The following is a 27,407-nucleotide window of genomic DNA, read 5'->3' as shown; positions in this document are numbered from 1 at the left end:
TTGCGCTCTGGTGATTACTGCGGCTTTATGTGACAAGTTTATGACTGTTTGTCACAGCGATAAGTACGAAACAGCGCGGGAAAACAAAGTAAACGACATATAGTGGAACATTGTGAAATTATACGAGTATGACCGTACCAAGACGATTCAGATTCAAATTAAAGAAACATTTATTCATGTAGGACATTTTAGCCGCTTATGAACGTCAAATTTTTTATACTCTAATTTTCTCCCTACCGTCCATTTAATAATAATAATAATAATAGAAACTTTATTGCCTCACAAATTATCAGCTTTTCATTATATACATATGAAAGTATATATTGTATTTACACCACAAAATAATTTTAGAAATTTTTGATCTCCTTGCTAATTCAAATTCAAATTAAAAAATCATGTAGGATATTTCAGCCGCTTATGAACGTCAAGTTTTTACATCATAATTTTTTTCCCTACCGTAATCTCTGAACAGAAACAACAGCTAGACCGATTTTGACGGGACTTTCACTTGCAAATAGCTAATGTTGTAAGGAGTAACATAGACCATTTTGAATTTACAATTCTTAGTTGCACGCAAACAAAATACGACTAACAGCTAGTTACAATACAGAACAAAAAACAGTATGTTGAAAGTGATTTACAAAAGGTCATAAAAGCAATCTCTTACAGACAACCTGCCAGTTTCATATTTATGATTATAAAATGGACATCTCGCTCGTAAATTAACTTAGAAGTTTGTTTAATATCCCATTATTAATTCACAAATAATAAAATTTAAAAATGTGTTAATATTTTTAATCAACATAGCTCTTGTATAATATTCCGTTGCCTGCAAAGCTTCTATTAAAAAAGTAAAACATATTTAACGCCAACACTCTGACAAGAAATAAAAAAAAAATTATTATAGATAGATTACACCATATAGGCGACAAAAAACGCCTATCTGTTACCTGCAAAGTTCTTATTAAAAAAGTAAAACATTTTTGGCGCCAACACGCAGACAAGTAATTTAAAAAAAGAAATTATTATAGATAGATTAGACCATATAGGCTACAATTAACGCTTATCCGTTGCCTGCATTATTAAAAAAGTAAAACATTTTGGCGCCAACACACTGACATGTAATTAAAAAAAGAAATTATTATTATAGACAGATTAGCAACGGTCACCGTTTACCAGCTTGTTTGCTATTACAATTACATAAAAAGTTAATAATTCAACACACTTGCTCGCAAAGTGGATCTAATTTCACCGATTTTCGTTATATGAAGCATGTCATAAAACACGCGTGCGTTATAAACGCAAATAGTGAAGTTATATTCCAAAACCACACTATTTGCTATTTTTTTTCAAATTTAGAACTTATCGCGGCGCGGCCTTAGCCATTAGTCAGCGCGCTGATTTAAAAAAGTAAAACGGCGGGAAAGCAACATTGTGCATCACAGTTTTATAGTTGAGTTTATATAATGAAGTGTGTTGAAAAACGTCGTACGTACTATAGTGCGTATATAAAACACTCGGCTCTATTACGCCCACGGTTCAAACTGAAATTCCGCCTCGTGTGTATATTCCATCATAACGCACTTATCGATACAAGTGTGCTATAATATACTATTATTTAAGTAGTAAAATAATTCAATGACATTTCCAGAAGTTTCTCACGCCTCTACCATTTTTATCCGGGTGCATTACCATTTAACTGCCGGCACTTGCACAGTCTGTGGTCGGGTGCGCGCGCGCATGGGGAGCTATTTTTACCCAACGGTTGATTATCGGTGACCTGCCAAAAATCTGGCCCACTGATCTTCTCAGCTTCGTCGAATCGACAACGTTTGCTATTAATATTAACTTGGTACCTGTCCATTTTTGTACGAATGTACAAGCAAGTGTTAGTAATATTATAAACTCGAAAGTTTGTCTGCATGGATGGATATATGTAATTTCAGCGCTTAATCTGGATTCTACAACTGAATCACATCTTACAACGCAAACTGTTTGGCAGCTGGAATAGGTGATACTAAGATACACACGCAAAAGACTTTTTACAGTCTATTTCTACCTACGCGATAAGGGATTATATATACATTAATATTATAAAAAAAGTTTGTGACTATGGATGGTTGTTTGTTACTCTTTCACGCAAAAACTACTGAACGGTTTTTTATGGTCATATAAATATGGGTATAATTTCATATATAGCATAAGAAAAAATGCACGTAAATATTAATTTAATTTAATAATTGTAGCAGAGACTGTGTTATGTGACGAAGTCACTGACTACTATGTATAAATAAATATTGATTTAATTTAGTAATTCAACAGTGGACTGTGTTGTGACGAAGTCATGAGTGCGAGTCAAATAAATATTAATTTAATTTAATAATTGAGCAGTAGACTGTGTTGTGACGAAGTCATGAATTGGAGTCAAATAAATATTGATTTAATTTAGTAATTCAACAGTGGACTGTGTTGTGACAATCATATTCATGAATAAATAAATATTGCATTTAATTTAATAATTCAGCAGTAAACTGTGTTGTGACGAAGTCATGAATGGGAGTCAAATAAATATTGGTTTAATTTAATAATTCAGCAGTGGACTGTGTTGTGACGAAGTCATGAATGGGAGTCAAATAAATATTGATTTAATTTAGTAATTCAGCAGTAGACTGTGTTGTGACGAAGTCATGAATGGGAGTCAAATAAATATTGATTTAATTTAGTAATTCAGCAGTGGACTGTGTTGTGACGAAGTCATGAGTGCCACTCAAATAAATATTGATTTAATTTAATAATTCAGCAGTGGACTGTATTGTGACGAAGTCATGAGGGCGAGTCAAATAAATATTTATTTAATTTAATAATTTACCAGTTGTGTTGTTGTTGTTGTGACGCAGTGCGAAGTAGGTGATGACCGACACCATCGATCATCGATACATATACCATGCTCTACACATGTATACACTATAATGTAAACATCGCCGCCTGTGCCAACACGCATCGTGAAGCACATGCGCTTCCTAAATTGTCTATTTTATAAAGGTTTAAGTTTATTTTTGCTCACAAAGAATTCTGTTACGATTTTTTTTTTTTGTTTCGAATTGTAATGAACGACAGAAAGGATGACTTTCGTTTTGATTTACATGATGACTCTAAACAATTGTTTTCGAGAAATGATTTTTGAGAATAGCATAAGTTATAATAATGATGTCCCAGGATATAAATTTTCCTCACACAGCACCATCAGCAGAGATTGTATCATAGGTACTAGACATCATCATCATCATCTGCTTCTTCCTTATCCCATTTATTTGTGGTCGTCGTAATATGTTTTTCTCTTCCATTCATCCCTGTTCGCAGTCATCTCGTCATTTACTCCCTTTCTTACCATATCTTTCACACAGTCCATCCATCTTTTTTTCGGTCTTCCTCTGCCCTAGTTACTAGACAATTGATAGAAATTTTATGTTATGTCTGCGGTTATTCTGATGTATAAGCTATATTACTGAAAACTTTCATCAAAATCCATTCAGTAGGTTTTGCGTGAAAGAGTAATAAATATCCCTCTAGACTGACAAACAGTCGTTAAGATTAAGATTTCTTAAGTAAAAGTAGCATATTTTTTTTGTAAATACATACATTAAATATATAGAAAATACCCAGACCATATACCACAAAATCAATTATACTCATCCGAAACAAACGTTTGTACCGTACGAGGAAGCGAACCCGCGACCATCGCGAGTAAGGCGGTGTGCTAAACCAATGATTTCAAAGTAAAGTCATATCAAACAAGAGTTGGCCTTCAGCTACTCCATAAGTTCTTCCTTGGTTTGGAGTGCCATCTGCACTCGCCCCCTATCATCCGGTGAAGATGTCCATACTGCGGCATTAGAGAAGTTAGATACAAATTCAACAAGATGGACCAGGTGCATAATAAATGCGCTATTTTGGTGCTTTCTTCCGCGCAAGTCTATATATGGATATACAAACCTTGTATATGGATGATCAAAATAAGAATAGATCGAAATGAGTAATGTACTATATACACCTGTCATGGTGACGACAGGATGTAATTGCGCATATTTTAGTGAACCATCTCATCTTCTGGCTGTGATAGGCAACTGACCTGATGGTATGCGCTCCCCTCGAATCTGTATTTATAGCAGCCGGAGATCGTGTGTTTATTAATAGAAATAAATTCATTAACACTAATTCCAAATTTTATTCGAAGTCGCAGCTGGCCTTCATCGGACTATAAGGGGTGAGTGCAGGTGGAACTCCAAACCAAGGAAGGACTTATGGAACGGCTGAAACCCATTCATGGATAAGACTTTTGCCTGAAAGAGCATCGCTAAATATCCATCTAGACCGTCAAACAGATCGTAAAGAAATATCGAAATATTTATATCAGTAAAGTACCCATAACACAAACTTTTTTGTAAGATTATGTTGGATGATATATATAGAAAAAAACACCTATCCATATACCTACAATATCAATTAGTACTACAAATATACTCGTTACGGATTCACATAGTCCTGGTATTCACCTGCTATTTCCCTGGTATTGCAGGTGCTCATGAGTAACGGTAATCACTTATCACCTTGTTGTTTGACAATTTATATTCACACAAAATCCTAAATATGTATTATTGGACCATATTTATTTAAAAGAGCAACACTCAAGTTTTTGGCTCCTTCTTGAGATAAGTCTGCTTTTCGAATGAGTGGTAGAGTAAAAAAGAAAATTATATGACTATCTAAAATGTTTGTATTATTTGAATAAAGGTTATTTCTATTTCTTATCAGACATGACCCAAACTTCTTTACCACATATGTAGTACCGTACTGAATAGGAACGCTAAGGTTTTGAAGCGGAATTAACCAGCCACCTTTTTGAGTCTTTTAACATTTGGCCCTAGCGGAGAATTTAATGAATAACCCTTCTATCGCCCAGTAAACGTTGTTTTCTTCCGCGCAACTCCGATCTAATCTATGGATTATACACCTTAAGCCTTTTATTTTTTGATGATCAAAATAAGAAAACCCCTCTAGCGTCAAGTTCTATTTAAACGTTGTTTTCTCGTCTTTAAATGGGTACTCCGATCTAACCTGTCATTAGCCACGACCTTGAGTAATTTGGCCATAATTTAATGAAAAATCCAGTTCTCTCTAAAATGTTGTTTTCTAGTCTTTAAATAAGTACTCCGATCTAACCTGTGGAATTAGCCAGCCACCTGGAGTCTTTTAACATTTGGCCGGAGATCGTGTGTTTATTAATGAAAAAATTCCATTAACACTCCAAATTTTATTCGAAAATGTTGTTTTCTAGTCTTTAAATAAGTACTCCGATCTAACCTGTGGAATTAGCCAGCCACCTTGAGTCTTTTAACATTTGGCCCTAGTGGGGAATTTAATGAAAAACACTTACATTGTCCAGTTCTATTTAAAATGTTGTTTTCTAGTCTTTAAATAAGTACTCCGATCTAACCTGTGGAATTAGCCAGCCACCTTGAGTCTTTTAACATTTGGCCCTAGTGGGGAATTTAATGAAAAACACTTCCATCGTCCAGTTCTATTTAAACGTTGTTTTCTCATCTTTAAATGAGTACTCCGATCTAATCTGTGGAATTAGCCAGCCATCTTAAGCCTTTTTGAGTCTTTTAACATTTGGCCCTAGTGGAGAATTTAATGAAAACCCCTTCCATCGTCCAGTTCTATTTAAAATGTTTTCTCGTACTTTAAATGAGTACTCCGATCTAACCTGTCCACATTACGACCATTAACGACCATGAGAAACTGATGCAGTTTTCACTACCAAGTTTTAATGTTGCACCGGTTTTAGTAATATTGCAGCAGTAGAGTTACCACAGTTATGTGTTCATTAAATATTAAAGTTAATAATAGCATCATGGCTTGGTAGTTTAGTAACGTAACTACAAAAAGGAGAGTACTAAGTTCGAATTTAAAAAATTGTGTTACTGGTGATGGAATTGCAACCTTGACAACCTTGTTATAGCCTAGTGTTTGGTTCAATAACTTAACTCCGAAAAAGAGAGTCCTAAGTTCAAATTTGGCTGACGTAAAAAATTGTGTTACTGGTGATGGAATTGCAACCTTGACAACCTTGTTATAGCCTAGTGGTTTGGTTCAATAACTTAACTCCGAAAAAGGGTGTCCTAAGTTCGAATTTGGGTGACGCAAAAAATTGTGTTACGGGTAATGGAATTGCAACCTTGATAACCATGGCAATGACACACCCCTTCTTTCTAAATTTGTCGTTCTTTAAGAACCTCTTTTATATTGTAATTTGGGTCCGTGTTGTGGGCTCAACAGAAAATCAGCTCTGGAAACTATGTTTCTAGTATCGTAATATTGAATAGTGAATTGTGGTCTACATTGTAAGGTCGTATTGTAAGATCTATAAACCGCCAATTCCGATCTGACGGTAGATTTGACATATCATAAGAGTCTGTAATAGACCTACATGAATAAAGACATTTTGCACTAGCTGTACCCACGACTTCGTCCACGTGGTTATTAACTTTATTTTTCTAAAATAAAAGTAGCCTAAGTTACTCCTTATTACATCAGCTACTTGCCAAAAAAAGTCCCGTCAAAATCGGTCCAGCCATTTCAGAGATTAGCCGGATCAAACAGACAGACAGACAAAAATTGTAAAAAATGTTATTTTGGGTGTATTTACCGTATTTATATCCATATGCATGTAGTAAAAAACGGTTATTTCAATATTACAAACAGATACTCCAATTTTATTTATATGTATAGAAGTCTCTTTAGTCTCCAGCGTGGACTGGGCGTGGATCCAACCCGGAATGACAAATACATTCTACCTGTTTCCTTATAATACGTGTGAGCAGTTTGTAGCAACTTATTACTATATCATCAACGTAAATAGATTGGCTCTAGAACATGCACTTTATTAACTACTAGCTGTTACCCGCTACTTTGTCCGCGTAGAGTCAAAATAAACAATTTTTTTTAAATAAAATGACCTACATGACTTCTTATAGCATAAACGCCTTTGTTCGCGGAGAATCTAATAGTGATTTTTTTAATAAAATAACCTAAATTACTTCTTATGACATTAGTTTATGGCTCTACCCAAGTCGCCGCCGCTATCTGTTCGTTTATATCTTTTAAATTAACTCATTTTAATGCAGTTTTCAGCAATAGATAGAGTGAATCAAGAGGAAGGTTTATATCTTAATAATATTATAAACGCGAAAGTTTGTGAATATGGATGTTTGTTACTCTTTCACGCAAAAACTACTGTATGTATTTGGATGAAATATTACAGGAATATAGCTTCTGCATTAGAATAACATATAGGCTATATTTTATATTGAAATATGACGCGGGTGAAACCGAGGGGATGGCTAGTGTATTAATTTATAATACATGCATGTTATAGTCTAGAATAAGCCGATAAATTCAAAGATTTGTAATGCATTCGTCCGAAGCCGGGACGGATCGCTAGTATAGTATTACCACCAAACAGACTAGCTGTATGTTTGTTTTTATCTTATTGTTAATTCACTATAACCATCCATCTACCACTTTCGATCTTCTCTCCTCTACCTTTTCTACCTCTACCTCTACAACTCTACAAAAAGTTGTCGGAAAAGATTGCGTACTCGATAAGACCGCCTTTTGTACCTTATTACTTACTCTCTGTTTATGTTCTTTGTATTATCTCTGGTGCAATAAAAAGCAAATAAATAAATATAATAAATCTATTTCTTTATTATAATAATCAAAATGAAACGTCAAAAATGTATATAGTTTTTTATTGTAGCTATATTACTCGTATATATAGATACTAGCTGATCCCGCAAATATTGTTTTGCCATATAAATTAAAATCGCTATTAAAAAAAGGGGTTGCTAATAGAAGGGTGAAAATTTAGGGTAGTATGTAATTTTTAATGTCACATAAAAACAATAAAAAAAATGTGGTCATAATATTAAAAATAAAATTTTTGGTGTTGAGCGACCCTTAACACTTATGGGTATAAAAATTAGTTATAAACCTATTCTCAGACCTACTGAATATACAGATAAAATTTCGTCAAAACCGGTCAAGCCGTTTCAGAGGAGTATAAGTATATACACGAAATCTGTGACACGAGAATTTTATATATTTGTACATATATATATATATATATCGAATCCACCCAATAGCAATATCCTCCACTAAAAACACATTAAAATGCTGATGTAGAGCTCACTAAATAGTGCTATCAACAGCTTGTAATATTGCAACTGAATAACACTATCCAATATACACAATTAACCCAGTTCTGACCACACCAGCCGCAGGGTTGCGAAGTATCCCACATATTTAGTTCACCACGAACTACACAATAGGGATGGGGAAACATAATCGATCCTGAAAATATCGATTAATCTATCGATCTTTACGGCTTTCATTTCAATAAAGAATATCTAGCTTATCGATTCTCGTATCTCACATAAACTAAAATCGTTTCTTTTCACACACGATTTTTTTATTTAATCTGTCTAAAAGATCAAAATCAAGTCGTGATGTAAAATAAACAAGAAGGTAAAAAAATGTGATTACACTTGAAAATGCATTATTAAAATAAACTTAAATTTCTTCACTTATGTACAGTATACTATTCTATCGCTCATTCGGGAAGCTGTCTCGTCACAAGAAAAAGAAGGAACAAGAAACTCGCGTGTTGCTCTTTTAAATAATCGTTGTAACTTTACATTTTTAAGTTTTAATGTGTGAATACAAACCAACAACTAGCACTAATACCGTAGAGTCAACAATAAACTGGTTAACTATTATAAACTGGTTTATTAACTAAATAAGATTTAATCTTATTAACCAGTTCATTGTGTATTTGATAATTAAAAATTAAATTATTGAAAAGTATTTTTATATGTAATATAGATTTTTATTTATTCGAATGTTAATTTATCGATATATTTTCATATTATATATGAAAATTTATCGATAAATTTTCATTTTCGTATTATATATGAAAATGTATCGATAAATTAACAATCGATATATTTTATACAGTATGTCACATCCCTAGTATAGAATTGTTTATAACGTTTTTAACTATTGAGTTCAGATTGCTGTTGCGTTAAGAATGTGAAATAAAAATAGAAGTACGAAGGGCGCCCTCTGCCATTTCCGCAAGGTCTTTTTCACTACGATAGTTTTTCAGTACCAGAATAGAACTGAACGATCCGGTGAACGGTCTTTGATCGTTTTTCAGTGTAGTTGTAACACTGTTCACCCAGATCGTAACGGTATTTTTTTATACTACTATGGTGGGTAACAGGCATACGGCCCATCTGATGGTAAATGGTTACCGTAGCCTATGGACGCCTGAAACACCAGGGGTGTTACGTGCGCGTTGCCGACTCTTAAGAAACCTTAACCCTTCTCCAAAAACCCCATGCTGTAGTCTCGTGAGAAAACCTCGGCAGGTAGTTCATTCCACAACCTAAGTGTACGCGGGAGGAAGCTCCTCTGAAACCGCACTGTTCGAGTGTAGTGATGTGATTTTAAATGGAGTTACTAATTTTTATGAGAGATATTGAAATGTTGCTCCAGCCTGACGCTGACGGTATACGCTGTCAGGGCACCAGTCGAGGATGATATCAAGTGATGTCAGTATACTGATCGTGGCTAATTCACTAGGAATTAACTACGACAGTTTCCCCGTGGACTGGAGATCAACCTGATATGGTACCTACATTGTTAGTCATAATAATGGGGTCACTGGTCCCCTTTGTAAATAAATCGTAACTGTAGAATAGAATAGAAAATCATTTATTCAAATAAACTTAATTTAAGCACTTTTGAATAGTCATAACAATTTTTTGTAATCTACCACTCGTTCGGAAAGCTGTCTCATCACAAGAAGAACGAGCGAGAAACTTGTGTGTACCTCTTTTAAATAATCCTTGTATGTTCACATATTACAAGTCCAAACGTGTGAATACAAACTACCAACCAGCACTAATTTATTAGGGTTGTTGCGGGTGAATATTACGATGTTGCTGGTCGAGACGATGTATTATTACAGATGATAATAAACTGACAATATATACATAGAAATAATGATCTTATATACTAAATAAAAATAGGAAAATGTAAGGTGGGGTGACACAGTTTAGATACAGCAGTGCCTAGTAGACAATATTGAATTTGTCTTACTAGACATTATTAAATGCAATTATTATTTTGATGTATCTAGGTGACTGTGTCCCATAGATATTCCCCCCTTGAGAGAAAAAAATATATATATTACACACAAAAAAATTATAAAAGTTAATTATGAACAATATAAATTCATAAAATATTTTTTTTTTACAAATTAAATCTCACTGTAGGATAAGATGTGCGTCCATAACGTGTCACTTTCAAAGGTTGGATGTCAGCTGTTGACGAGCGGTGTCCTGTTTCTGCCTCGCCAGCAATTGCTTCGTTGTTTATTATGAATGCTGGCTTGAGTCTATCTATTGACACATTTGTTTCTTTTTCGTCACGCTTGATTGTGAATACTTTTCCTTTGCGTTTGACAACCAAAAAGTCCTTCGTATTATTATTTTGATGTATCTAGGTGACTGTGTCCCATAAGGGTCAAATATATATACAATAAGATTAAATGAGTCGTAGTGATAAGTCTGTATTGTGTATTGCGCAGGAGACAGTCTGCAGCGGCGGTGGTAAGGTGACCAGTGAGCGCAGCGTGCAGCACATCGACCTAGACCAGTGCTGGGACGAGCGCGTGCTCCGGAAACTTGTAAGTCCATCTGTAGTAGCCCACTCATGTATAAACGAAATATCTCCTTTGTAAAGTTTACACTTTTTCCCGAGGAGATAAAAACCATCGCTCCTAAGAATATCCTTCAATTCTTGTCCCTGACGGGTCTTGGTAGCGAACTTTGAAAAGGGCGAGCACAATAGATCTATGTAGGTCGCAGCGCTACAGGTCCATGCACCTGACAATAGCCAATACAAGCCAATAAGAAAAAGTCTATTTGTAATACATACAAATATTAAAACATTCAAATAGACTTAATTATAATAATAATAATAATCTAAACACCTAGACACGTTGCACATCCCCTCCTCTACAATAGACCTATTACAAAAAGCCGTCATACTAAACACATGCCGAATAGTCAGAAAATTTCTATCTTCATCACATAACTCATCCATGCTTGGCTAAGGCCCGCGTGTTTGACTATATTACCCCCGTAAAAAGGGAGATATAATAAATATATATATATGTAATAATAATCTTAGGACAATTCACACAGCGCCATCTAGACCCAAGTTAAGCTAGCTAAAGCTTGTGTTATGGGTACTAGATAACTGATACAAATACATAGATATTTTTTTTTAATTTTAAATACATACATACATATTATATATAGAAAACACCCAGACCGATACAAACAATCATACTCAGGAATACAAATGTTTGTGCCATGCGAGGAATCGAACCCGCGACCATCGGTCGTAAAGCGGTGTACTAGACCGCTGGACCACCAAGGTCGTTAATTTTATGTACATATTAATATATAATATTATAAATACGAAAGTGTGTGAGTATGAATGTTTATTATTCTTTCATGCAAAAACTACTGAACGGATTGTGATGAAACTTTACAGGAATATAGCTTCCGCATCAGATTAACACATAGTCTATGTTTTTTATTGAAATTTAACGCGGGTGAAATCGCGGCACAGTTAGTATATTTTTCAGAACCCTATCTAAATAACGCTATTGGCCGGTTGATGCAGATAGTACTCGCCCCTATCGGATTTCAAACCAGCGGAAGGACTTATGGAGCGGCTGAAGGCCAACTCCCGTCTGACGGATACGACTTTAGTCTGAGGGCACCACTAGGGGTTCGAACCTCGGCTCAGACTGTCGTAATTTCGATCCCCGTTTGGATTGGACGGGGGATCGATCAGAGGGGTGCTGTTATGGAATATAACTTCACTATTCGGGTTTATAACGCACGTGTGTTTTATTTTATAAGCTACTTTGTATAATGAAAACCCGTGCAATTATATAGAATTTACGAGCAAATGTGCAGAATATTCTATTATTCCATAATAGCTTTTTAAACTACTTGTATTACGCTATACTCGTAAAGCACATATCATTCTCGTTATGCAATTTACACATACATAATTATAATCCTCGCCCGGCATACAAAGCAAACATCCGGCTTGACAGAAGGCTGAATAATGTATTACTAATTATAAAACCGCTTTTTTGTCAAATATTAATCTAGACAATTCACACAATGCTATCTAGTGACAAGTTAAGCAGAACTTGTGTTTTTGGGTACAAGACAACTGATATAAATACATACATATATATTTTTTGTAAATATCTACATTATATATATATATATAAAATTCTCGTGTCACAATGTTAGTTACCGTACTCCTCCGAAACGGCTTGACCGATTTTTATGAAATTTTAAATGCATATACAGTAGGTCTGAGAATCGGCTACTATCTATTTTTATACCCCTAAGTGGTAAGGGCTTTCCACCCCTAACATTATATTTTTATTTTTTGGCCAAAAATTTTTGTTTTATATTTTTTTTTGTTATGTGTCATTAAAAATACTTACAACCCTATATTTTCACCTTCTATCACCAACCCCTATTTTTATAGCGTTATTAATTTATATGGCAAAACAACGTTTGCCGGGACAGCTTTAAAAATACGCCTATAATAGGGCTGTAAAAAAAATTTCACCCTTCTATCACCAACCTCTATTTTTAAATAGCGATTTTAGTTTATATGGCAAAACAAAAATCAATCATACTAATATATACAAATGTTAATACCATGCGAGTAATTGAACCCACAACCAACGAAAGTAAACCGGTGTGCTAAACCACTACACCACCGAGTCCGACACACTGTTTGTCACACCATTTTCAATAATTCCTAATGATGCAATATGCAGAAAATATCTTATAAATTAACAAGCGCACCCGCGGGGCACAACCAGTCATCGGTCTGTGTCTAAACCGCTAATTATTTGCTATTACGTCGCCGAGACTTATTATCAAAGAAAGCTTCGCTAAGCTCTCACTTTCGTTGCCACTCGGACGGCGGACGGCGGACGGCGGACGGCGGACGGCGGACGGCGGACGGTGAAACTGGTCGAAATTGGCCGACTCATGCGCAGGGATCATCGACCATTGCGTAAGTCCTCGACAAGTCGCATGATTACATACTATTATTAGAAAAAATTGCGCGCAAACACTGTCTCTAATCATAGGTTTTAAACAACTTATCTTACACTCAACTTCGTCTGCGTTTCATCTCTCCACCTAGACGACCTCGGTAGTCTAGTGGTCTAGCACACCGCTTTACGACCGATGGTCGCGGGTTCGATTCCTCGCACGGCACACATTTGCATTCATAAGTATGATTGTTTGTATCGATCTGGATGTTTTCTATTTATAATATGTATGTATTTACAAAAAATATATATCTATGTATATGTATCAGTTATCTAGTACCCATAATACAAGCTTTAGCTAGTTTAACTTGGGTATAGATGGCGCTGTGTGAATTGTCCTGAGATTATTATTATTACCTTTTACAATAATTATCACTGCAACTCCGCTCCTATTGGTCGTAGCGTAATGTTATATAGCTTAACTAGCTACTCGCCCCGCCTTTGCACGGGTGTACATGTAATATATATATAAACATTCCTCTTGAATCACTCTATCTATTAAATACATACATAGGGCCGACAGACAGCGACAGCGACTTTGTTTTATACTATATAAGGAAACCTTCCTCGACAAATGGTCTGTCCAAAAAAGGAATTTTTCAATTCGACCCAGTAGTTTCCTGAGATTAGCGCGTTCAAACAAACAAACTCTTCAGCTTTATAATATTAGCATAGATTGAGAGACATCAATTGAATCTGTCAGTACACAGAACTGGACGGTAGAAAAAAATTGTTAATAGAAAAAAAAATTACGGCTCAAATGTCCTATATGAATAAATTATTTTTGATTTCATTTGATATGATAATTGTATACAAATTTTACTTATCATCCTTTACCAGCATTTTATGAGCAGTCTACACGACTGCTCATAAAATGCTCGTAAATGGCGAACCCTTTTTACCCGACTGCTCATGTGAAGCAGGGTACTGTGTTTATCAGCATATGTACAAGTATGTTTGTGGACCCTAACCAATCAATTGATCTAGTCAATCGATTTGTTAGGCTCCTGGAAATGTCTCAGATGCTTTATAGTACTCATAAATACTAATATTTGTACCGTGCGAGGACTCGAACCGAGCCCATGCGGTAACGCGTCTATCTTAATCCTGCGAGTCTCTACGGTATACACAGTAATTAAAATAAGTTCACAGGACACTTTGTACGAAGTCAGGTTTTATATTTAGTTTGTCGTTTGATTTTATATTTGCTTGTTAGTCGGCGTTTGTTTCACTGCAGAATCGGTCACAAAGTTTAATGTCGAATTTAAACTTGCGACATAAATTACAAGACTTATAACTAGTAATCTACGATGCACTTATGGATATATACAAACATTTCAAAAGTGTATCTGTATGTTCGTATAGTTGGTACCTGTTCACCACTTTTTATTTTTAAAGGACGATAATGTTATGCCTGCACTAAGGAATTGCGCTGGTGGGGCTCTAGTAGGATAATAGGATGAGCATGAGGTTAGGCCAGTCAGTCCATTGTGGCAAATTCACCAGAAATTTATCATGATGGTTTCCAGGGGAACTCGCGTGGAGGTCAGCCTGACATTGCTAGCAATGGGGTCAACAGTCCACATTACTGACAATCCCGTTTCTTGCCTACCTTTTCACCCCTGCAATATTGAACAGTTTCTATGAAATTTCCTAAGAATGTATCACGAGGATGTACATAGGCTATTTCTTATTCAGAAATTGTTATAGTAACATTTAAAAAAACATCCAAACGAATAGGAACATAAACTCAGAATTTAGGGAACATTCCAGTCTTTGATCAAAGTGTATTCTATACTCGCAAACAAGATAAACCATAAACAAATCATAAAATCTGTAATCAAACATAGATAACTGACGTATCTGTAACTCTGCATTGAGATCAATAGAGCTATTCTGTAAGCCTCACTTAGAAATTCTAAAGCGAGATCTATGGTGAGATTTCATTACTCACTTTATAAATGATAATAATGTTTTTGTAGAAAATATCTAACTTAAAATTCATAGCGCTGACAATGTTATCTGATTGAACAGAGATTAAGTGCGTAGCGGTTTCTATGTTGATTGTCGCATGCCTAATCCTTGTTGTTAATTAAATATAAGTAAATCAATATTTATTTAAAAGAGCAACACACAAGTTTCTTGCTTATTCTTCTTGTGATGAATCTGCATTCCGAATAAGCGGTAGATTAAAAAAACTTGACTATTCAAAAGTGCTTATATTAAGTTCGTTTGAATAAAGATTATTTGTATTTTGTATTTGTACTAAACGATTACTTGAATGACGAGCGTGCATGGCTATAGTTGTTCATGCACGGGATTTTCATTTAATCTTAGACATAGACACCTATATATATATTGTAAATTAACTGGCTTTAAAAAAAACTAATTCAATTGAGTTTCTTGCCAGTTCAATTGGATCTATATACTGAACTGGACGGTAGAGAAACAATATAATATAAAAAATTTTACGTTCGCTGCTAAAATGTCCTACATGAATAAATGATTTTGAATTTTGAATTTATAAAACTTGATAGCGACTGCAGCGCCACACGCTCGAGAGCGGGATGGAAGTAAAACAGGCAATAGTGATTTTTTTAGAAATATAGCTAAACTCGATAGCTCTGTAGGAACTTTATATTTGACAAATGGATACGAGTGAGTGTAAGTGAAGCTATGAGTGAAGTGAAATGAGTGGATAAAACACTTCAGAATGCCAATACAGGTCGTGTAGAACTGTAATGAGTAATTAGGGCAGACCCACTTCCGCTTTCCACTCCCGGCCCCTTCCGGTGCGTGGACAATGCGAACGTTGGACAGTTACAGTTTCCGGCAGGGTTGCCAACCTTAAAATTAACTATCTATAATATAAAAATGAATCGCTAAATGTGTTGGTAAGCGCTAATCTCGAGAACTACTTAACCGATTTCGATAATTCTTTTTTTAGAATATTCCTGGAGGTACGAGGATGGTTCTTACGGAGAGAAAAATTTTAAAAATTACCTAAAAATGCCTAAAAACAACGCTTTTCTGTAATCCCATACAAACGATTCTTAATGATACTTAGAAGTCAATTTGAACTTTAATACCATACCATATAGTTCAAGTGTAAGTAGAGAGGTTCCGGGAAGGCATGTCACTTGAAATGTACATATCTCATTGATGTGCATCTATATAATATTACTACAAATCCCGGCGCTCTTAATAGCAGAATAAGTATTAAATAAATTAAAAAATTAAAGAATCTGTTAGGCGTTACGAAGTACGCCGGATCCGCTAGTTTCTTATAAAACTAAATTCATATTTTTATGATCTCCGTAAAATCTCCGGTCGAGCGCAGTGATGGCTGGCTCATCCGTCATACTCGTGAACGGGTGCTGCTTGTAGGGACTGGTCTGCTCTAATCACTATGACTGATTTCCTCTTATTAATTGTTTAACCAGTTGGTTATGTATTCAATACTTTTTCTTTTTGAGTATTTAATTGAATTAGTGCTAATTGGTGGTTTGTATTCACACACTTAAACTTAAAAATGTAAAGTAATAATAAAATTATTTAAAAGAGCAACACGCAAGTTTCTTGCTCGTTTTTCTTGTGATGAGACAGCTTTCCGAACGAGCGGTAGTTTAAAAAAAATGTAATGACTATTCAAAAGTGCTTCAATGTAAGTTTATTTGAATAAATGATTTTCTATTCTATTCTATTCTAATTGACAAGTGTTGATAAAAAAAAAACGGACGTAGCTAGAGTCATTGCTATTCTAACACAACTAGGGTTCTTACTCGTTAGGCAGCGACTCAACCAAATAGACCCGGAGGTTAAGCGTGTAGGTCTTCAGCCTAAATAGGGCGGAATAGGTCGCCCTACACCGTTTACAAGGCTAAAGGGCCAGACCGCGGTAGAATGCTAATGCAACCTCGCGACTTTGGCAGTGGCGGTCTTAGGTAAACTGTGTGGATTTTTAGTGGGTAAGAATCCCACAAACCCCTCATTACCCCTCTGGCGAGGGGGAAAGTATTTTAAAAATTTGTAGACATGATAAAATAAAAAAAAACATTACTTATTTTTTAAATTTCGCGAATTTTAAATGATAACAAATTTAGATTAATTTACCTAAAGTATATTTTATGTACATTTGGTCGGGGGCCTGGTGATCTGTATTACAGGTCATATCTATTTCAAACACCACCTTGTCACAACAATTGATTGTAATCTATACATCTATACATATAAATAAAATTGGAGTGTCAGTTTGTCATATTGAAATAACAGTTTTTTACTACATGCATATGAATATAAATACGGTATATACACCAAAATAACATTTTTTACCATTTTTGTCTGTCTGTCTCTTTGTTCCGGCTAATCTCTGTAATGGCTGGACCGATTATGACAGGACTTTTTTTGGCAGGTAGCTGATGTAATAAGGAGTAACTTAGGCTACTTTTATTTTAGAAATATAAAGTTAAATTCCACACAGACGAAATCGGGTACAGCTAGTTATTAATATAATTAAACAGATTAAAACACAAATAATTTTATGGTAAATAAAGGTATATAAATAAAATTGAATTGTCTGTTTGTAATATTAAAGCTAAAGATAAAAATAAAAAGATAATATTAAAAAAAAGTCAACTCCACGCGGACGAAGTCGAGGAAACAACTAGTAAATAAATAAACGGATATTATTATGACAGACAGTCCTACAACAGATATTCGTAGTGACAACCCTGGTTTCCAAGCGTGATCCGTGGACCGTAGAGATGGAAGCTGCGCAGGCGCGAGTCACTGTACCACAGCCGCTCGCGACAATCACACGCGATCTCATCTCAAATTACATACATACTAATAAAAAGTGAATAAGTGATAATAATCAACATAGTGCTAAGATGTTGACGAGTCTACAGTCGCTACATGTAAGTTAAGGATTCCAATGAATTCGTTTTATAAATAAACTAGTTACCAACCCCGGCTTCGCATAGGTACATATATTATACATATAAACCTTCCTCTTGAATCACTCTATCTATATACTGTTTTAAACTTGACGCGGTCATTATTTATACATATAATTAGTAAAAATCACGGGATCTTACCACGTTTTATATCTATTTGCTGAGTTCCCGATATTTCGGTAGTGTTTCAACCACCATGATCACGGGTAAACTGAAGAGCAGCGGGTAGATGGAAAATGAAATCTTTTTATGGGCAGACATATGCCTCTACCTTTACACTTCGTTTGTTGCTACTACTGGAACTCAGCAAATAAATATAAAACGTGGTAAGATCCCGTGATTTTTACTAATTACACTCTATCTATAAAAGAAAACCGCTTCAAACTCCGTTGCGTAGTTTTATAGATTTAAGCATACATAGGGAACGGACAGACAGCGACAGCGACTTTGTTTTATACTATGTAATGATGTATAATTAGTTTCATATATAAATTGTGACTTTTTGACGAGAAATCCAGGAGCATTTTATTGTATAATAGTTGTATAATAGCAGTTTTCTATTTATACATATAAATAAAATTGGAGTGTCTGTTTGTAATATTGAAATAACAGTTTTTTACTACATGCATATGAATATAATTACGGTAGCAAAATAACATTTTTTACAATTTTTGTCTGTCTATTTTTTTTTAAACCCTAAATTTTCAACCTTCTGTCATGAACCCCTATTTTTAATATTATTTATTTCATTTATATACCAAAACAACGTTTGCATGGTCAGCTAGTATTGTTATATATGTTTACGACCATTAATAATTACTCTGCTTATTAAATAAATTAAATCAAATTTATATATTTGCAAAATACCATAGTAATTTACAAAATAGATAAACAGAAAGGTCACTTACCGGACCACAGACAATCTAGTGATACTGATACCAGTATCTACGTCATGTGAAATCAGATCTCTTATCATAAATGCTAATCCAGCATCAGATAGGATGCAGTCGAGTGCACGTATATATTATCTCTATTTAGATATAACTCTCATATCAGATAGACTTCATTTCTCATATCAGTTACATCACATTGCATTTGTATATATGACAATATTGCTGCTACCAATAACAATACATCAGATCAGTTTTATTTCTAACAATAGATTGGTTTTATTTCAGAAATTCAGAAACAATTGACTTTGTGTTTGAAATTATTATATGTGTTTATTTTTGTTTGAAAGGATTATTATATACTAGCTGTGCTCTCGACTTCATCTGCGTGGAATAGTGACCTTGACCAAATATAGAAAAAATATTTAATAATCTAACCCAAAAAAGGCAAAAAAAAAGATACCTCGTTACATCTTCAAAAGTAACAATTTTCTATACAAATTTTCATCCCCTGTTTTTTACCCCTTTATGGGTAACAATTTTAGAAACTTAGTCATATTTATTTATATTTAATGAACAGCCTAAAAAATAAGTTTCAAGATCCTAGTTTTAAAAATGACGATACTTCTATAGAACCCTTCATCTTCCCTTTCAACCCCTTACGGGTTGTAAGGGGTTGAAAGTTTATTCGCATTAAAAAGTAGCCTATGTCCTTTCTACCTATGTACCAACTTTCATTTAAATCGGTTGAGTAGTTTTGGCGTGAAAGCGAGACAGACAGACAGAGATACTTTCGCATTTATAATATGATGTTACACAATTTTTACTGGTCTAAAATAAATCAATATTATAAAACACTCTTCCAACAGAAAAGAACCTACCCTTCAAGAGTCAAATTTTATAAACTGTATCTCGGGTTTCACTTTTTTTAGTATTAACATTATTTGGCTGTAATGGAATTTCCAGGGCCATAAAACTACTTAGTAAACATCAGTTGATAGTATTAATATGTATAGGCGTGGTGTCAAAATTCTATATTCTTTCATTCATTCATAACTTATGAGCGACGCTCTTGTCGGTGGAGCTCTTGCCACGTTCCACGATCTTCCATCATGCTCTTTAAATACGACACGACTCCAATTTTGTCTTTATTTTGCTCGACGAATCTCTGCCTTGGTCTTTCTCTGTATTCTTTATAATTGTATTTTTAAATGTGATGTATTTAATACCATCATTTTGTTTGATGTTTCCACCATCTAAATTAAATCATCAGTTAATTTATTACTATAGCATCTATAGGTCTAACTTCCTTTTTTCTTTTTTTTTACTACGTTTGTGGCAAACAAGCATCTGCTGGTAAACGGTTACCATAGCCTATGGACGCCGGAAAAACCAGGGGATTCACGTGCTGTTGCTGACCCTTAAGAAACCTTAATATACCCTTCTTGGAAATCCCCATGCTGTCTCCCAAGAAAATCTTGGCAGGTAGTTCGTAACACAATCTAAGTGTACGAGGGGGAAAGGGGATTGGAAATCCCCATGCTGTCTCCCAAGAAAATCTTGGCAGGTAGTTCGTAACACAATCTAAGTGTACGTAGTAAATAAGTAATTAAGGTAACAAGCCTGGAATGTAATATCGAGGTATATTGTATTATTCTCTATTGCCAATCAACAATATTTTTTTTTTCAGTTGGACGAGTGCAGTGATTACGAGCAGCGTCGTCGTCTGCGCGCGCGTCTCCGCACACTGATGGCTGAGCAAGAAGGTGAGTCTATTTATGTTAGGATGAAGAAGGAGAATAACGACTTAGGAGTTTGCTTGCTGAATTACATTTTTACCAATTTGTGTGAATACAAACTGCCAAATGCCAAATGTTACATAAATATATAGAAACTTAAGTAACAAAATAAATCAGTCGTAGTTATTAAGAAATCGTGTCAATTTAATAGCAATATTCTCTACATTTAAAGTCATTACACTATGTCCATAGCATGCGCGAGCGCCGTAACGGAGGCGTTGGCGGCGGCCGGCGAGGAGGGCGACAGCGCGGAGAGCAGCTCGGCACGCGGTGAGTCTCTCCTCCTCCCGCTGCTGCAGGGGCTGCTGGGCAGCGGCGGCGAGCGCCTGCTGGCCGGGCTCGGGGCCGCCGGCGCTGACGTGGTCGCCGACGTGCGCCGCTCGCTGGCGCGCCTCCGAGCCGCCCTGGCGCCCCCGGCCGACCATCCCCAGGCGCGGGCGCTCCTCACGCTGGCAGACCGTCTCGAGGACGCCCTCGACACGGCCGACCGACTCGACGGCTGCCGCAGAAAACCACGCCGTCGCAATCGAGCCAACCGTCATACTGTTGGTGTCACGCACGAGGAGCTAGCCGAAGCACGGCGACTGGTGGACCGGGACCAGCTATCGATGAACGCTGAGAACGTAGAACCACCGACGTCTTCGTCCGGCGCACCATCTGTTGTGTCCACAGCCAATAGTATCGAGGAGCCTTCTACGCCCGAGCGTAAACCTAGCATAGATGAGGAAATGGTCAGTTACCATAATGCAGTGACTCCGCGACAGAAGCAGGCACCAATTCAGCACTCTGCCAGTTTTGTGGCTCCCAAAGTGAACCATGATGCACACATAGTGGAGAGACGAGCTTCGGGGCCCAAAAGACCTGACTTTTTCCGTCACTCGCTTGCTGACGGAGTACAGCCCCCGCAGGCCCGTGAGGCACCGACCCGACGACCGCACGACTCTAGGAGTGGGATAGCTGCCATAGCTAATAAGTTCGATGCCAAAGCAAAAGATGCACGAGAAATAATGCCGACGAGACGCGCTCCTATCGCTCGATCTCCTCCACCAGTTAGTGCTCCAACTGTACCAAAGAAGCAAATAATACGCGAAGAACCTAAACGAGCACCGCTATATAAACCACTACCGCCAACATACAATTTTGCTGCACCTCCGACAGTAGAAGATTTCTCTAAACCTCTTAATCGCTTCAATAACAACAAACGTAGTCGCATGAAACGCGCAAATACTATAGACATAGGACGGCCTCTCGGAGGTTATAAAATAGACAGCGACACTGACGACGAAGGTGGAAATCGTCACGCGCCACTTGTGCCCGAGTTCACTCCGCAAACGGAGAACGATAGGAAGTTTGTAGCTTTTATGCGTAAAAATCAGGAAAATGATCGCACCATCGTTAACGGGCAATCAAATTGGAGTAATCGATTTGGTAACATAAAACATACATTTGAAACCCGTGAACGTGACGATCAAAGTAGGTCTTCTAGTGCTTCGTCAGCTAAAAGATTTTGGCGTACAACGGAGGAAACTCCGGTTTCTGCTCCTCGTCCGCGCAAGTTCCTTGCGGATGTTAGTAATACGGAGGTAGTCAAGCCGCCGTGGGTCAACGAACGCCGGGAACCACCTCGTGTGACCATTCCTCCGCAGGCACAATTTCCACCACAAGTGCAGTTACAATCACCACAAATACAGCTACCGCCTACTCTACCATCTACGCCTTTGTCGCCCCACACTCACCCGCCAGTGCCGCAATCACCAACAAGGCCGATAGCTGTAAAACAATTCGTCGCTAAACCAATTCCAGTGAATCAGTTTTCACATGCACCGATGTCAGCATTCAAACCACCGGCGAAAATTGTATCTCCCACAAGTGCACCATCTCACGTTTGGAGCCCCCCATCACTCAGTAGTGCAGTATCTCCAACGACAGAGATTCCCCCTACTTATCCTGTTGCTCCGAAGCCTATCGCTCCCAGTTCTCCAGTTCCTAGTGTACCATGGGCGACTGCTGATTTTGATAAACCTAGACGAGTGGTCGGCCTCGCAGCTGCAAGGTTTGAAAATGCAAATATTGAACCTCCACAACCGCCTGCAGCATTGCCATTTAGAGAGCGACCATTCGTTTCTAACCCTCCCACTCCACCGACTCACGCGCCAGCACATATACAAAATTACCCAGTAAAATCAATACCGAGTCAAAATAATCTCTCTGCTCCAGAATTGGTCAAAAAAGTCGACGGCGAAAACCAAAATTATAATCCTGAGCAGTTTTCTCAAAAAATGGATTCACAAAATTACGGGTCCACTCCGTTCCCGGGAAAAGTGGATGCGCAGAAACTGCAAATTGAATTTTATGAGAAACAGATTCGTCAGCGAAGTAGACCCGAGCTACTAACGAACGGACATCGTTCGGTTAAAGAGCGCAAGCCACCTGCGCCTCCGTCTTATACGGTCACTGACTACACGCCAAATAACGTAGTATCGACTTTCGTACCTCTCCAACAGACGCCAGATATCGAGAAAGCTCGAGCCCATAAAGTAGATTATCTTCCGGATGTGGTCATGAATGAGAACGATCGAAACAATTATACACATTCGCCAAATAATCATACACACACGCGGACACCCAACCACTCATATTCCCCTAGAAATAAAGGTCCGCACGTACACCAGAACGGGGACTCGTACGTAAACGGTAGTGACGACGGACCGACTACGGAGCACGGAAGCGTCGTAACTAAAGTGATGCGGGGCCCCGTGCGGGGAGCGGCCACCATCACCGCCGGCGTCCGCACGCGGCACGACGACGAGCGCCGCGGCGCGGACAACCTCAAGGGAGTACTCGACAAGCTGTCGCTGCCGAAGCGCGAGGCGGGCGCGCACGGCGACCGCAAGAAGAACGTCGCGCGGAACCAGGTACGGGCCCCCGCACAGAACGGCCCCTCTCCCCTCTCCCCGCTCGAACCCCTGCACGCCCGCGCGGCCCCGCCCCCGGGCGGGCGCAGCCCCGCGCTCGCCGCGTCCCGCGAGTCCGTGTCGTCGAGCGAGTCCCCCGCCAGCGGCTCCAGCCCGCTCAGCAGATCCGGATCCTGGCACCAGATCGCGGACCGAGCGCCCAAGTCGTCGTCTCCGAGACGCGTGGTGTCGCGCGCCAAGTCGATGCACCTGCTGGCCGTGCCCAAGCTTTACGAGGGCGGCATCGCCCGGGACGACGTCGGCGAGAAAAAGAGGACTGTGGAAGCTTACTTCGGCGGGCAGACGGCGGCGAACAAGTCGCAGGCGGCGCACGTGCGCGCGCGGGCCGGGCGCGCGTCTCACGGCCAGCCGTACTCGCTGGGCCGCAGCCGCACCATGCCCGCGGTGTCGGAGCTGCAGTTCCTCGACGAGAGCAACGCGGACGACGCGTTCGAGGACCTGGTGTCGGCGCTCGCGTAGCGCCGCGCGCACATTCCACTAGTTAGGAGCGGGAGACGAGCGAGACGCGCGTGAGTCGTGTGTGTGTGGGCTGCCTGCCGCTTGCCTGCGCCCGTGTCCGCCGCATGACCCCCACCCTGACCCCCGACCCCCGACCCCCGACCCCCGACCCCCGACCCCCGTGACCCCGGCACCGACACCCGCCTCACGTCGTTGTATATACTCGTTGTAATTGTAACATCTGCAATAATCTGAATTCATTTCATCTAGCCCTGTAACCGTGTTATTTTGACTAATAGCTTATAAGTATCTCTGTACTGTCTTGCTGATTGTGTTGAAGTGTTTCGACTTAGTGTTAGACTGTGTAGCGGGGGCGGCCGACGAACTAAAGAGGTGTTTGTTTTAATTTCCAGAGGAAGAAAAAGTAACCACTGTGACATCGAGCGTGAGGAGGAACTCATCCGAGAAAACCGTTAGCAGTAGCACCACCACTAAAACATCCAAAGGTAATACAAAACTTAGGTGCTACAGCAGAATCAATACCTTTCCACTCGCGATAAAACTGATAACCGGTCAGAATCGGTTACCACTCACTATCAGGCTATGTAGAGAATGGTAACCGACGCCTATATACACAGACAGTAGCACGCACATTATTATATGGTAACCATGATACCACTCATGCGTTGCCATTCCAGACTGCTAAGAAGTCATGCCTTCAAATCCTATAATATCACTTCGTTATATTACCTGTGGACGGCTCGTTTTAGGAAAAGAAAATACTAATAGAAAAGCTGAATAGAAAAAATATGTTTATTGCAAAAATTTCTAAATATTTAATTTGACACAAAAAAATACGACATTCTCTCTTTTTTAAAATATTGACATAAAAAAGAATTGTACATAAAACCTCAACATTACCCTTCAACTCAACATATCTTACTTTCCTTGGTAGCCACAGTTGGAGAAATAGAAGTTTTCACGTAGACGACTTTTTACAAAGTCTATCTAAATCTAAATACAAATCCTAGTCTTGTAAAGAGATAGGTTTGTTATATATTATTTTTAACAATGATAATGGAATAGTGCACCTATGTACGCTAAAGAACCACCAGTGGAGGATGATAAGGTAAGCATGAAGTCCAGACAGCTTATCGTGACAAATTCGCCAGGAATCAAACATTACGTGTCACGTTGTTTGTCCACGATGGACTCCTAAACTACAGAACCGCTTCCAAATATGATTTGCACATTGTGTCCAATTTGATCCAACTTGAAAGTTTGGGTAACTTACATCTCAATTTATAGTCGCAATGTACTTAACCTTAGTCACATCACGCGTGGCCTAGTCTACTAGTTTAATATATAAAATGTTGTAATAATTTAGTACATTTGTTATTATTTATTTGGCCCTATTCAAAACTGATTTTGATGCCTCTGCCTTATGGTGTTGTATATGGGACACAGTCACCTAGATACATCAAAATAATAATTGCATTTAATAATGTCTAGTAAGACAAATCCAATATTGTCTACTAGGCACTGCTGTGTCTAAACTGTGTCACCCCACCTTACATTTTCCTATTGTTATTTCGTATATAAGGTCATTATTTCTATGTACATATTGTCAGTTTATTATCATCTGTAATATACATCGCCTCGACCAACAACATCGTATCATTCACCCGCAACATTGTACACCAGAACTACATGACTTTATTGTTCTCCGCAGTGCTGGAGAACGTGAGCCGGCCGGCGCCCAAGGTGTCCCCCTTTGCCAAATTCCGCCAGCTCGAGAAACAAAATTCAGTTAACAGTCCCAGGTGAGTACCACACCAGACCCCTCATCCTGACCACGGAACAACATCTCCGTACATACAGACCTATTTATTATCTATAACTTATTATGAAAAATATATAAGAGACGTTTATCTGTATATTTAGTATAAAATCTATTCGCTTGGTATTTATTTAATATATTTATTTATGTTGGCAGCCATATCTGTGGATACCAATAAGGAACACGTAAATATTCAATATGATATATGAATTAACATTTTACCTACAGTAGCCGCTTTATTACAAATTATACCTTATATAATCATGACAAGCATCATTTTAGAATAAGTACATAATACATAAAAAACAATCGTGTGTACTTATCCCATTAATTGGTTAATTCAATCGGCAATCGCTTAACATAGTAGATAATGAATCACACGCGATAAACATGTAAATAACATGCGATTCGCTAGCTAATGGCACAGCGCGTTCGAGCACGTGATTGTCAACGCACGGTCTGGGGTTGCCAGATAGAAAATAAAATCCTGGACAATTCTACGACAATGATGTCGGCTCGTGGCCGTAGTAAACAGTATCTTAGTTTTTTTTTTATTTCGAAACGATTTATATTTGTATTTGAAAAGGTAATTAACGCCAGTTATAATTTTAAGATATTAAAACTTTGTTAGTAAATCAACATATTAAATTTAAATAAAATTGAACAAGCTAAGTGCTTATCAATAAATTTAAACTTAGGTAGAAAATGAAAACTGTAAATAAACTGAAAAAAATAACAATATCTTCCTTTCATGAATTTAGTTTTGTTGGTGCGTAAAATAAAAACAAATCGAGCACATTTGTATTCTACCTATCTAAATCTAAATTTGTCGTTAGTTATTGTTTGGTTACAAATCAAGTAGGTTTTCTGATTCGGGACAGTAAAATCTAAGGACACGGGACAAGACGCAAAATTCCGGGACAATCTCAGATTTCCCGGCCATCTGGCAACCCCGGCACAGACTAATACCGATCGGCAGTACGTCGAGCGCCGCGAACTAGAGTCGCGAGCGAGACTAACGTGAGCCCCCGTTGTAGCTCGCCCAAGACGCCGCAGAGCCCGGGCTCTCCGTCGCAGCCTTACTTCAAGTTCACGGACCCCACGGTGGCCTGCAGCGCGCTCACGATTAAAGAGCGGCTGCTGCAATGGTGTCGCGACAAGACTCGAGACTACGAGGTACACCCCGCACCGACCCCCCGCCCCACGACCCACGACC

The 27,407-nt window shown here is 38.0% G+C and overlaps 1 protein-coding gene across 2 annotated transcripts in view; it reads left to right on the top strand.

Annotated features, from left to right (window-relative positions):
* Positions 1-27,407, top strand: part of LOC131845151 (microtubule-associated protein futsch) — a 93,879-nt gene that overhangs the window by 59,396 nt on the left and 7,076 nt on the right. Inside the window, exons 11-16 of one of the 2 annotated variants that reach the window (XM_059194186.1) lie at positions 10,718-10,816; positions 20,830-20,905; positions 21,131-21,208; positions 24,765-24,857; positions 26,084-26,174; positions 27,229-27,367. In XM_059194186.1, coding sequence (XP_059050169.1) covers positions 10,718-10,816; positions 20,830-20,905; positions 21,131-21,208; positions 24,765-24,857; positions 26,084-26,174; positions 27,229-27,367 — 576 coding nt within the window. The remainder of the gene's footprint in view (positions 1-10,717; positions 10,817-20,829; positions 20,906-21,130; positions 21,209-24,764; positions 24,858-26,083; positions 26,175-27,228; positions 27,368-27,407) is intronic. The other variant, XM_059194187.1, reaches the window with a different exon arrangement.

The sequence above is a fragment of the Achroia grisella genome, unplaced genomic scaffold (genome assembly GCF_030625045.1).
Source record: "Achroia grisella isolate CSIRO2021 unplaced genomic scaffold, CSIRO_AGI_Agris_v1 utg454, whole genome shotgun sequence".
NCBI classification, from domain to species: domain Eukaryota; kingdom Metazoa; phylum Arthropoda; class Insecta; order Lepidoptera; family Pyralidae; genus Achroia; species Achroia grisella.
This window is presented reverse-complemented; position numbering and strand designations above follow the sequence as displayed.